Below are 12,692 nucleotides of genomic sequence, written 5' to 3'. Positions count from 1 at the left end.
TTGGCAACTCACAGACATTTAACATGTGACAAGAGGCGCAGTCTAGACACAGATTTTTGGTAAAAGGTCAAAATCCCCCCAAATCAGAAACCGCTACTTTAATATTTAACAATATGTTGTATTTTAGAAAGTTATCTTACATTTTAATGTAAAATCTTGATATGAAGAGTACCTTGTAACTATAGATGTCAGTAGCATAAACTGGAAATACTCAAGTAAAGTGCACCTCAAAATTGTACCGAAGTACAGAAAGTGAGGAAATATACTTTTACTTTTACTTACTTTAAATATACTACTTTCCACCACTGCCTTCAGTTCCACCATGAAGAGAAATACTGCTGAATCTACTGCAAATCAAATCACAAGAATCTACATTTATTATTTGTGCAAATAACTTATACAGCAGTAACTAAGGCCGTGACTGTGCATAAGAGTGCAAATATTGTTTTACAGCAGCCAGATCATACAGCGTTTGACAGGGTGCAGACATTGTTGGGACCGAATGGACGAAACAAAGAGTTGGCATGGAAACAACAACAGAGGTTTACAGCAGCTGCAGGCTGGAGACTTAAAGTGTGAAGCTCCAAAGAGGTTCCTCATTCAATCAAAATGTCCTTGAACGAGTAACATAATCCATGTTTGCTCCAGATGAAATGCCCCTACATGTCAGTTTGTCTTTTTAGGAGCATGGGTGCAAAGCAGAACTCTGCTATAGAAGGATCTTCTTTTTGATGTACTGGCAGAGGCACAGAGGGGCGGTGGTGCAGTGGTTCCTCCGGGGGGGTGGGTGGTGGTGTGGCGGTCCTGACAGCCTCTCAGACACCAGCAGCTTCACATAGGCTGCACTGTAGGTCATCAGAAGCTGGTAGGCTTTAGCCTGTAAAGAAGGACAATAACACTCAGGAGTTGTGTTGACCTACTTTCACCTCGAGAATGCAAAGAGGTGAAGAAATGATCATTTTTGAGGGTGAAGTATTACTTTAAAAGCATTAATTGAAAAAAAAATTACATTTTTGTGTGTATATGAGCGAACATATATTGCTTATTCTGATGTGTAATAAAACAACACTGCTGATATATTGGCCAGGCTCTAAAATATATTCCCTCTGTGTGGGAATGAAGATGTTTTGCAGCATTATGTCACTTTACCTGAGCAGGTAACGATGCATCAGGGATGAGGGTGTAGTTAGTGGTGACTTTGGCGCCCTTCTGCTGGCTGGATGAGGTACTGCAACCCGTGTCCTCATGTCTCAGTAGAGGCCTCTGCTCATCTGAGTCCTGCTCCACATCTGACTCACCAACCTCGGGGTCTACAGCCGTGTCCTCGGCCACAAGGACGAGATGTGACATTTTCCTCTTCAGTTTTTTCTGCGAATGTGTAACAATGATTCTTTTAAACTGCTGTGAACACTGAAGCTATGTCATGCCACAGTTCAAGGACTAAACTTCTGTTTTCCAGAGGATATAGAAATAAAATACCCTTTCAACAGCAGCTAGAATTATGTTTCTATTGATTTTTGAGGGAAGACTAACATGGGACCGCAAGAAAAAAATCGATACAGCAGCAGGAGAACAAACAGAGGGACAGATGTACTCAATTCACTCACCTGGGTGTCATTTGCCACAAAACTGCTCTCCTCTAAAGTTTCAGTCAGTGCCCTCAGACAGCGGGACATGTCCCAGTACACAAAGTACAGCTGCAGGGAGACAAATACAACAGCATTGGTGGCTTCCAAAGCAAAACTATTCAATTTGTTGTTCATTACTGATGCACCAGCCTGGTTCCAGACCACTAAATCAACACCCACAACTCAAATGTTGGCAAGTTTCAGCGTTTCTATTGATCAGTGTAGCTCTGTACTCCTACATGATTAGTGAAGATGCATTGGAGTACAAGCCAAATATTGTATTATATCGTTTGTGTATCTTTGCAGTGTTTTTATTCTTTCTTTGTCTTTTGCTACTGACCTCCAAATTTTTCTGTAAATATAATCATTCTTTCTACTACTTTGGGTATATATTAGGCTTTTCATGTCATATCACAAGTAAAATAGACCTAATCCCTGGATTCTTTCTGGACAGATCATGAAGATGAATTTTGTACTGTTTTGTGAGCAAATCCACACCGTTCCAGTGTTTTCTTGTTGCCAACCCTTTGGTCAATAAAACTTATTGTTAATTTAAGAAATCTACTGATTGGTTCATCTTCACAAACTCATTTTCTCATTGTTGTGTTTTTGTGCCTGCTGAAATGTTTTGTCATCTTGTTGCATCATTAACAACAGTTTTGTTGTATCATTCTCCTGTCTTCTTGTTTCACTCCTCTCAGTGCCATATAGCTCTCCAAATCATCTGCTTGTTTAATCATTATGTTGTTTTCCTTGACATGTTGTTGTGTTGTTTCCAAGACATCAGGGAGACCAACAGAAAAAGATGAAACTAAGAAATGAGGCACACTAAACAGCTGTGTATATCAGCCTAACAACAATAGACATGAACACATGTATTGCACAAAGATGTCAGTACACTTCTGGCACATCTCACAGTTTCAGCTGATTTTATAAAGACAACCTGCATGTTTCCAGTGCAGGACTGCACCCAGTCGGCCACGGCCACCAGAAGTTTGTGTTTCACCATCCTCTCGTTCACCTGGATTAACCGAACGTCTAAGTTCATGTTGATCTGACACAGAAACAGACAAACATGTTTGAGAATCAGTTAGTTCTCATTTCATGTTCAGGTTAAAGACAAAAAACAACAACCTTAAGATGAATCCAAACTCAGGTGGAAGACCATAATAATTAATTTATGGTATCAGATGCCCCTCTTTACCTCCTTGTTACTGTAGTGGAGGACGAAGATGATGGCAGTGGTGAGGAAGATGGAGACCAGGCTGACAGAGAGGCAAAGAACCCAGTAGTCACTGACAGTGATGTAGAGGTGGAGGGTGGAGAACACAGCACACCACACCACCACATACAGCACCTAGTGGAGGGAGAGGAGAAGTCGTAAGTAATGTTTGGTGTCTTGTCGAGACTTAGATGGATGATATCAATCTAGTACGAAGCATGAGGAAGTTAGCTTCGCTGAGTGTAAAGACTGAAAGCAGGGGGGAAACAGGCTGGCCTCTAGGCACCTCTAAATCTCACTAATTAATGCCTTATATCTTTTTGTTTCTGTTCGCCAAGACACATTAAACATTACATTTTTTGTTTTGTTTGTGTATGGATTAAAGAAACAAGATTTAATGTGTACATTAATTAGCTTTAGAGGTGCCTCTTTGGACAGAGCCAGACTAACTTCTTCCCTTTTCCTCCACTCTTAATGCTAAGCAAAGCTAATTGCCTCCTAGCTCCAGCTCTGTAAAGCAAATGTGGTAAAAATGGCAGTTAAAGAAATCAATTAGTCATGCCATGTTACCTCTAATTCATAAAGAAAACCTTGTTTTTTTGCATGATTCCATGGAAAATGGCTAACATATTGAATTATTGATGGACTGGGGACCTCAGGGGCCACATTTAACAACAGCAAGACTATCTAAAATCATGCTTTTACAAATTCTCACACAACACGCGCAGTATAATTGCGTGTTGTTTATCCAGTCCTAAGCTTAATACCTCCCAAACATATTCATTTTGTTATCATTAACATTATCATTTAAAAAATAAAAGGGAAACTTATCTGTGCTCTCTTCGACACCAGACTCCAATACTACAGTTTTTTTTTCTTTTTAGGTAAAATGCATGTGTTCAGGAAGTACTGAGCATACGACTGGATAAATGAGACTTGGATTATACTTTTCAAGTTGTGTGAGAGTTTGTAAACGGTTTGTAATATAGTTTTGCCTTAATCATTCAGTGAATCAATGTCTGTGCCATCTGTGGAGGCATGCGAGACAAACAAAGTATTTTAATTCAAGGTAACACAGCATGAGTAATGGAGCTACAAATGGTAGTTTTGTGGGTGATGTATTCCTATAAATTGAAACAACCCATAAGCCACAGTTACAGGCTGTTAACAGCTAACAGCAGTATACAGTAAGGGCTGTGTTGTCCGAGGTGATTATTTATGGCATCTTTGACTCCTGGAATTTGAGCAATTTCACTGTACTAGTTACAGTAAAGATCATATGAGCAATCTTAAAGGGGCATTCCCATGATTTTAGATGTCATGGACAGCTAACTGATCAAGTGGCATATTACCCAGCTTCTGAAAACAGTATATCTACTAAAGTCAAGGAAAATATGCCTGGACGAAACATCTGTCTAAGACTTCAATATTTCAACAGAAAGCCTGCATTACTAACTGGGGGAATAGAGTTTGAAAGAGTCCAATGAAAGAGCTATTATGGAAACTGCAGGATTTTTGCAGATTGACTCCAGAATAAAATGCTGAATATTTTGGCCTCTTTGACCATTCTTCTTTTGCATCTGTCTCTCGTAGGTTTCCAAACTATATTAAAGTGTAACACTACATTACTGCTCATTTGAGGCAAACCAAAAACAGAAAAAAGTATAAAAACATGAGGAAATGAAAGAAAAGTAGTGAGAGCATTAAAACAGCAGAAGAATGAGGAGCAAAGGATATGATAAGAGTAAATTCTCAGTAAGACAGAAAGCTGGATGACATACTGGTGCCAATATAAAATGGAAGATAGCTGAGTTGAAAACCATGTATCTCCTGACTGAGGGAACGTCCAGGGCCGTCTTCAGTGGAGCCTCCATGTCTCTGACTGGAATCTAAAAACATGAAACAAATTCACAACCTTAATTAACCAGAGAATAAAGTAAAGATATCTGAAGTTTTCAGCGCCACAGTAGGTCATATACTGTATGTGTGCATGTGTGTGTGTGTGCTGACCTGAAAGCCATTATTTTCCAGTTTGGCCCGGCACAGAGACAGATCAAAGCCCGGGCTGAGCACTGAACAACTCGGCACTGCCACAACACACTGACCTGGGTGCGATCAAGAGAGAGAGAAAGAAAGCCAGACAGGATCAGTATTACATAAATGCTAAAAAATAAAAGTGTGACAAGAACCTGTGCCTGTGCAATTGTCTGCAAAGAAGGAAACAGAGGTATGAAATAAGAACTAAAAGCAACACTGTAGATTATGGCAGCAGTATAAAGTGGATGTGCTATCAAACATACACAAAACACAAAAGCAGAGCTGTGAAATATACACAAATAACTGACCTAATGTGGGTCAGACAGTACCAACTTATACTGTGCAGCCAAATATTGTTTGAACCTACAGAACTTTGCTTTAAATTCTTGTTGAGATCCTGAAATTAAGCTGTATTTGGAGTAATGTGCATAAAATGATGCCCAAGACTTTTGATACATAACTTCAAGGGAGAGCTAGAATAAAGCTGATACAGATTTTATATATGATACTTCCAGATAGTCTGGATCAACATGATTGCACCAGTCTTAAAGCTGATGTTATGGTTAATACATGTTGATAAGAAGTGTCGGTACAGAATACAGTAGAGTCATTCATGAAATATTCTAAAATGAGAGCACTGATTTGTTACACTTTAGCGACACAGACTAAAAGATTCCTGCAACAAGCACTGCAGGGCAAAGGTTTATGAGGCAACACAGCTGTAACAATAGTAGTGTGACTTTAGCGTGACTGGGATTTTGTACACATATTTAATACTTTACTTTGGTTTCCAAAACAATGTCAGGATTTATTCAGGGTGATAGTGAAAGTTAGAAAGATTCAATGAAGTCTTATGATCTAATAAGCACTGTTATCTTTGTACATGACTATTTGGACAAAGGTTACCTGCAGTATGAATATTACAAAGTTCCATTTATGCCTTATCTAGACTAACTTATATAACTTATAACTTATCTTTAATGGTGGACTGGCCCATTTGTGGCACACGCTAAACAATATTCTTCAACATGAATATGTCCATGTAGATGAAATAAATTGTGATACAGTGTAGTCATTAGTGTTGAAACAAAAGTGCTACACTGTATGTGTGCTATGAAAGTACGAACACTTTATACGACAACAGCATTTTGTCACAAATGGAACACCGTATTGTCTATCAGTACCATTAAATAGAAAAATATGTAGGGTATACACCAATTAGCCAAAACATTAAAACCATTGGTGGGTGGAGTGAATAACACCCATCATCTTGTTACAGTGCAATGTTCCATTGGGAAACCTTTGGTCCTGGCATTCATGTGGATGCTACTTGACACACTCCAAACACCATTGCAGACAAAATAACGTAACGGCACTTGTCAATAACAGTGCCTCCCCCCAGCAGGACAATGCACCATGCCACACTACAAAAACTGCTCAGGAATTAGGACAAAGAGGTCAAGGTGTCGACTTTGCTTCAAAATACCCCAGATCATCGAACATCTGAGGGACGTGCTGGTACCCCAGATGTACCCCCGATCCACGGTGGGTCCTCCTTGGACCGGACTTGGCTCTGACCTGTCAAGGCATTGACACAGGACCTCTGGGGGGTGTCTTATAGTGTCTAGCACCAGGGCGTTAACTTCAGATCTTTTGATTCCTGTGGGTTACAAGCACGTCCCAAAGATGTTTGATCAGATGGGGATTTGGGGTATTTCAAGGCCAGGTCGATGCCTTGAGCTCTTTGTCACCTTCCTCGGGCCACTCCTGAGCAGTTTTTGTGGTGTGGCATAACGCATTGTCCTGCTAGGGGGCCACTGCGATTGGGGAGTATCGCTGCCATAAGGGGTGTACCTGTTCTGCGCTGGTGTTCAGATGGGTGGAGCATGTCAGGTGGCAACTACATGAATGTCAGAGCCCAAGGTTTCCAAACAGAACATTGCATTGTAACAAGATGATCAATGCTGTTCACCTCACCTGTCAATGTTTTCTTTTTTTTTTAAGATATTTTTTGCGCGTTTTAGCCTTTAATTGATAGGACAGCTTAAGCGTGAAGGGGGGAAGAGAGAGGGAAGGACATGCAGCAAAGGGCCACAGGCTGGAGTCAAACCCGGGCTGCTGCGGCAACAGCCTTGTACATGGGGTGCCTGCTCTATCCACTAAACCACCGACGCCCCACCTGTCAATGGTTTTAATGTTTTGGCTGATCGGTGTATGTATTAGTAAACTAGCTCTGATCAACTCATAAACAGGATGCTGATTTCAAGATTCTGCTTCTCACCTTTAAGGTCCTTCACAATCAAGCCCCTTTTCCTTCATATCTACACACCCTCCCGTAGATCCTCATCTGCAACTCATATCACCATCTGCCCGCTTGACTGCCATGGGTTCTAGAGCCCTCAGCCCATTTGAATTGTTTGACTTTATGGTCAATAAACATATTGCTGCTTGTTTTTTTAACTGTCTTGTAAGGTGTCCTTCAGTGCTTGAAAGGTGGCTATAAATAAAATGCATCATTATTATTATTTTACCAAATAAAAACAAATAAAGTAGCAGCCGATTACCGTTTGACCAGTTAGGTCTGTTGTTGTCGGCCTGCTGCGGCTGAGCTTTGGTTTGTCTGATCTGCACATCCACCTCACTCTCCTCCATCACTTGACAAACTCCGTTCTTGTCCTCCATCATCTGAGAGGTCACTCCATCCTGAAGAAGAAAGAGGACATGAGGCAATCTGAGAATGACCTCACCAACACTGACCAGGAGGAAACAGCCGCTGTCTTACCAAGAACAGGGACATTTTCCAATTTCCTAAGAATTTCTGAAAGATTGAAATTGCAAAAGTTCCTCAGAACCCTAAGATCCCGAAACCTTTGTTCAAACATCCCTGAAGGTTTCATTTCAAGTCATGCCAAAAGAGGATCTGGTGGTTTCATTTGTCACCAGTCATGCACAACTAAGCAGTTACAAACAAAAGAGTCACAAAAGAAAGGATTGCAACAGAAGTCATGACCCAGACCCTGCAGGTGTGACAAAATAACACCATGATATCACCATTCATGTGACTATGACTGAAACAGGCAGCTGATTATTCAAGAGCAAAGCTGTTGTGTAAGAATATGGAGGAACTTTTCAAAGCAGCATATCCCATCATGTAAGATAAATTAGTAGTATTCATTAGAGGTTTTTCCTACCGCAGTGATTCCCAACCACAGGCACACCTCAGGGGGTAGGGAACATATTAGAATCACGTCTTTGAGTGTAGGCCTATGTGAAAACTATCTCATGTTAGCACGTGAGCAGAGAAGTTAAAGTAATTTGTTAAAAGTAATGGATAAATGGTTGAAATAGTTGAAATAATGATTAAGGACTTGGGAAAAAAAATAAAAGTAAGGATAAACATCGCCCCCTGGTCACCGCCGAGCAAGGCACTGAAACCCCAAGCGCCGCCCTCACCCCAGTATGTAAAGGTCGTGCAGGTGCATGTGTATTTCGGGCCTGTGTGTAGCCTATATGACAACACAGTGAAAAAAAAATTAATTCTCCTTCAGGGCTTGACAAAGTATATCTTCTTTATCCTTCTTCTGATAGCCCAGAGGATGTTATTAATTATCCATTGGTGATGAAACATTTGTGGACAAGTAGTATTCATTTTCTTCATGCTACTGCCAAGTTCATGAAACTGTTTACTTCCCAGCTATGGCTGATATTCATATAAATAAATACTGTAGTATTTAACACTGTAACGCTAGTCCCTTCAGTTAAAACCAAGTGGGCACGTCCACCATTTTGAGACTCTCTTCCTCATCGCTAGATAACCATGAACACACCGGCAGGTCAGACGGCATACATTTTATTTCAACTATAAGTTGCTATAATCGCTAATTTATATTGATTTTAAAATGCTTACAAAAAATCTTTTACAAAACAGTTAATGTTAAGTTATGCATTGTAATGCTAGCATCTGCCATCCAACTGCTGTTAGCTACTTAACCGTTAGCTAACGGTTTACAGTATCCTGTAACAAAACGTTTGTAACGGACTTGTAGCAGAATAGACAGCAGTTAAGTGACAGTATCTTCCCTATAGCTGGCTATCAACTCAAATATTACAGTTAAATATGTGTTATTTAATTCTGAAAACACATTGAAGACAGCTAAAAGAGAAACATTGACGGTTAATGGTTGTATTTAGGATAGCTAAAAAGTAAGCCCTCTTACTCTGAGCCGCAACCTGACATAATGTTAGCTTGTTGTTTTTGCAGAAAGCTTGTAAATGAATGTAAACCTCCTAACTTAAAGCCATATAGCTAACTTTGGGAACTTAAAGATACTATATAAAGTAGCCTACACCTTTAGCTAGATAACACTTCTAGGCACAGTGGGACATGATGGGAAGATAAGACCAAAACGTATCACGAGCAGTTAAGATGTTGTTGTTATACTTTTTTAAAGTAGTTTCCCCAGCACTGCCCCCCAGCCGAGGCTCCTGTGCACGCTATAGGTGAAATAATGATGCTGGTCAATAGGTTCTATATTTTTAGGCCTTTATTAGGTCTTGCATTGAGTGTGTGTGTGTGTGTGTGTGTGTGTTGTGCAGGAAGTTACAGCGAATCAAAAAAACTAGGGAAGAGGTCCAACAGAACATCTGTGAATTTCAGGAAACTAATCTTCATCTACGTAATCTATGGAAGCTGGTGTACCTATTAAAGTGCAATGACATATTAAATTGAAAACAAAACAAAACACATCACACAAACTTTTAAATGTGATAACAGTGTTCTAAAGTCCGTCTTGTAGCATGGAGGTTGAAGGCAAACTTGAGGGACTGATGCTGCAACTTGAGAATCTGAATGCTATAGGTTTGTCAGTTTGATATAAAAAGTTTTCCCCACATCTTTAAAACAGAATGATTAAATTGTGACTCATTATTGATATTATTTATGACTGTAATCATTTAAATTGATACCTAGACTCTAAAAAGCCCCCCAGATGAAATGGAGTGTGCTAAGAATATAAAACGTCGGCTGTTATAAGTTGGTAAGCACCTTCTCATAATCTTTTCCCATTCTTCTGCAAGTAGTAAAACATTTATTGTTGTACTTGCATGAATAAAGTGTTTTTGTTTCCAAGTCCAAAACCTTTTGATCTGGTCTTGTTCTCGGGGTGCTTACAGAACAAATAAAGTTGGCTTTCATGCGCATCAAAGATCAGATTTAATTGTCATTTACACTGTTTACACACATATTCATAGTGGAACTTTTTCTTGTTTTTTTTAATTAATTCTAATTAGTTTTATTGGGGGTGGCACGGTGGTGTGGTGGTTAGCACTGTCGCCTTGCGGCAAGAGGGTTCCTGGTTCAATCCTGGGAGTGGGAGCCCTTCTGTGCAGTTTGCATGTTCTCCCCGGGTCAGCGTGGGTGTTCTCTGGGTACTCCGGCTTCCTCCCACAGTCCAAAGACATGAAGGTTAATTGGTGACTCTAAATTGTCCGTAGGTGTGAGTGTGAATGGTTGTCTGTCTCTATATGTTACCCCTGTGATAGTCTGGCGACCTGTCCAGGGTGTACCCTGCATCTCGCCCAATGTCAGCTGTGATAGGCTCCAGCCCCCCCGCGACCCTCAAGAGGATGAAGCGGTTAGAAAATGGATGGATGGATAGTTTTATTGGCTTTTTTTGTTTTGTTTGAAATAAAGTACAATAATGTGCATACAAATGTGATTTTCCTATGGTCTACTTAAAATATGGATAAACCACTGAAATAGTTAGCCAAAAGTAAGAATTAAAGGTTAACATAGTTAGCTAAATGTGACATATAAACAGTAAATAGTAAGCTAATAGTAGGTAGTTCTGTTGTATTAAAAAAAAGACTGTCACTGTACCTTCTTTTATGTGAATAAAGTGTTCATTTAAAATTATAACATTCAGTGTACTCCATTTAAAGATCCATGGAGAATGGTGCCAATAAGGGGTACTTGAGCTATAACGTGAAAGATTGTCCTAACAGACAGGTTTGCTTGTCATTTTCAGAACAAGCACAACAGCCAAGCCAGAGTGTTATCTCTTTCTAAAAAGTCGGTCAGAAAAACCACAGCCTTTATCTCTGACAAACATGTCCACAGTTTATTTAAAGAAAGGCAAATACTGTAGGTCTCAAAACCTGAAGGAAACCAGCTCACTTCTGCTTTCAGGGCTGATGGCCTGTACTGCAGTGACATGGTGATGATGTTATCTGCTGGCAGATAACAGGCTGTATTATATATTACGCATTTATTGGATAGATTCAGTTTAGAGGAGTAGAATTAAGTAAATTTTCATTTTTATGAGCCCTTAGGGTTGCCGATATCTGCACCGCCTTTAGATTAGATGTCCAGAATGTCATGTTGTATCATTGGAGTGTAGCTCAGTCTGTTAGGAGAGGATAAGAGGTATTTTTAGTCTCGACTCTGCACCTCAACAACACACGTTTCGTGATAAAACTTAAAAAATACCACTTACTGTCAAACCCAGCTCCCTCTGGGTCTCTTTATATCACATACCCTCGCTTGCATGTTTGTGACGGAGCCACATTTTAGCACTGAGGTGTGAAAACTCATTGCTTTGTGCTATGACTTCACCCCCTCAGTCAAACCTTTTTCCCAGCCCTCTCTTTCTTTACACATACAGGCCTCCTCTCTGCTTTTATCTACACTCTTAATTTCACTTCCTTGCATGTAAATAAAGTCACACAGCATTCAGGACAATTAATCATTGCCTGCTTACACTGCACCTGCTCAAGAGGGAAAATATATCGTCCGCACACATGCAGCTGAGTTTCTCTACTACATAGAGGAAACAGCACAGATGTCTTGAGCTCATGAGTAAACACTCAACTCAGTCTCTTATCTTAATGTTGCATCTTGTCCGTTTTCACACCCGAGTGTGCTGAACCTGAACACTTGTTTCTAACTGGGAAGCAAGTCCTGCAGAAAAATTTGTGTTAAACTTTTGCACATTGAGCAGGGATGCCATACTTACACTAAATAATCTCCAAAAACTTAAAATCTTAATGCAACTAAAAGCTCTCATCTGATATTCAGATGAGTATAGAAAAAAGGAGAAGCCATGTCACATTTTGTTGTGTACAAATGATGATTTAAAAAGCTTGTATTTTTCTGTGGATACCCAGCATGTTTCATTTGAGTTGCCCACCTCTGAGACTGTGAGGTAATGAAACCAAAACCACCTTAGATAAAACTAAGTCCATATTTCACATGATCAAACACATCTTACCTGCATTTTAGATGAAAGTCCATCACGTCAACAAAGCTGTGATGATTGTATTCCCTTCTCGGTCCACATGGTAAATCCTTTGAAAGCAGCAATATACATGTCTGGATGCACACACAGACTGTGGCGTATGTTACTTTCACACTCAGATGTGTCTCAGCAGAGTTTCTCTCTCTCTTTCTCTCTCTCTCTTAGCGTGTGACTCAGATCAGCTTGGCCTCATGACTACAGGAATGTGGTTTGTGGCTCTCAGTATGAAGGTGAACAGGCGTTGGTATAAGCAGAGGATGATTAAACCAATTGAAAGCCTATTCAAGCGTCATTTTTAGGGCGGTACCTTTTACACTGTGTCGTTGTGACACAGACTAAAGTCTGTATTTTACTGGCATTTGAGAGGAGCCAGTTTTGTTTTCCTTGGCATACTGTTGCTGCTCTACCAGAACTGTCACACATTAACTCATGAAGTTCGGGGATAGCTGTGTATCAATGGGGGTCATACAAGGGACACAAATTCATACACACATCTACACTGAACTGAGG

At 40.1% G+C, this 12,692-nt stretch overlaps 1 protein-coding gene across 1 annotated transcript; it reads right to left on the bottom strand.

The window, feature by feature from the left end:
• Positions 1-354: 354 nt before the first annotated feature.
• Positions 355-12,418, bottom strand: LOC126384125 (transmembrane protein 268). The gene is made up of 9 exons (XM_050035057.1): positions 12,156-12,418; positions 7,452-7,590; positions 4,861-4,955; positions 4,632-4,739; positions 2,833-2,985; positions 2,572-2,682; positions 1,608-1,697; positions 1,150-1,368; positions 355-877 (listed from the first exon to the last, which is right to left on the bottom strand). The coding sequence occupies exons 1-9, from the start codon at positions 12,159-12,161 to the stop codon at positions 710-712; spliced, it is 1,089 nt and encodes a 362-aa protein (XP_049891014.1). The 5' UTR covers positions 12,162-12,418; the 3' UTR covers positions 355-709.
• Positions 12,419-12,692: the final 274 nt, after the last annotated feature.

This window comes from Epinephelus moara, chromosome 22 (genome assembly GCF_006386435.1).
Source record: "Epinephelus moara isolate mb chromosome 22, YSFRI_EMoa_1.0, whole genome shotgun sequence".
NCBI classification, from domain to species: domain Eukaryota; kingdom Metazoa; phylum Chordata; class Actinopteri; order Perciformes; family Serranidae; genus Epinephelus; species Epinephelus moara.
Note: the sequence above shows the minus strand (reverse complement) of the source record. Positions and strands in the feature narration are given on the sequence as shown.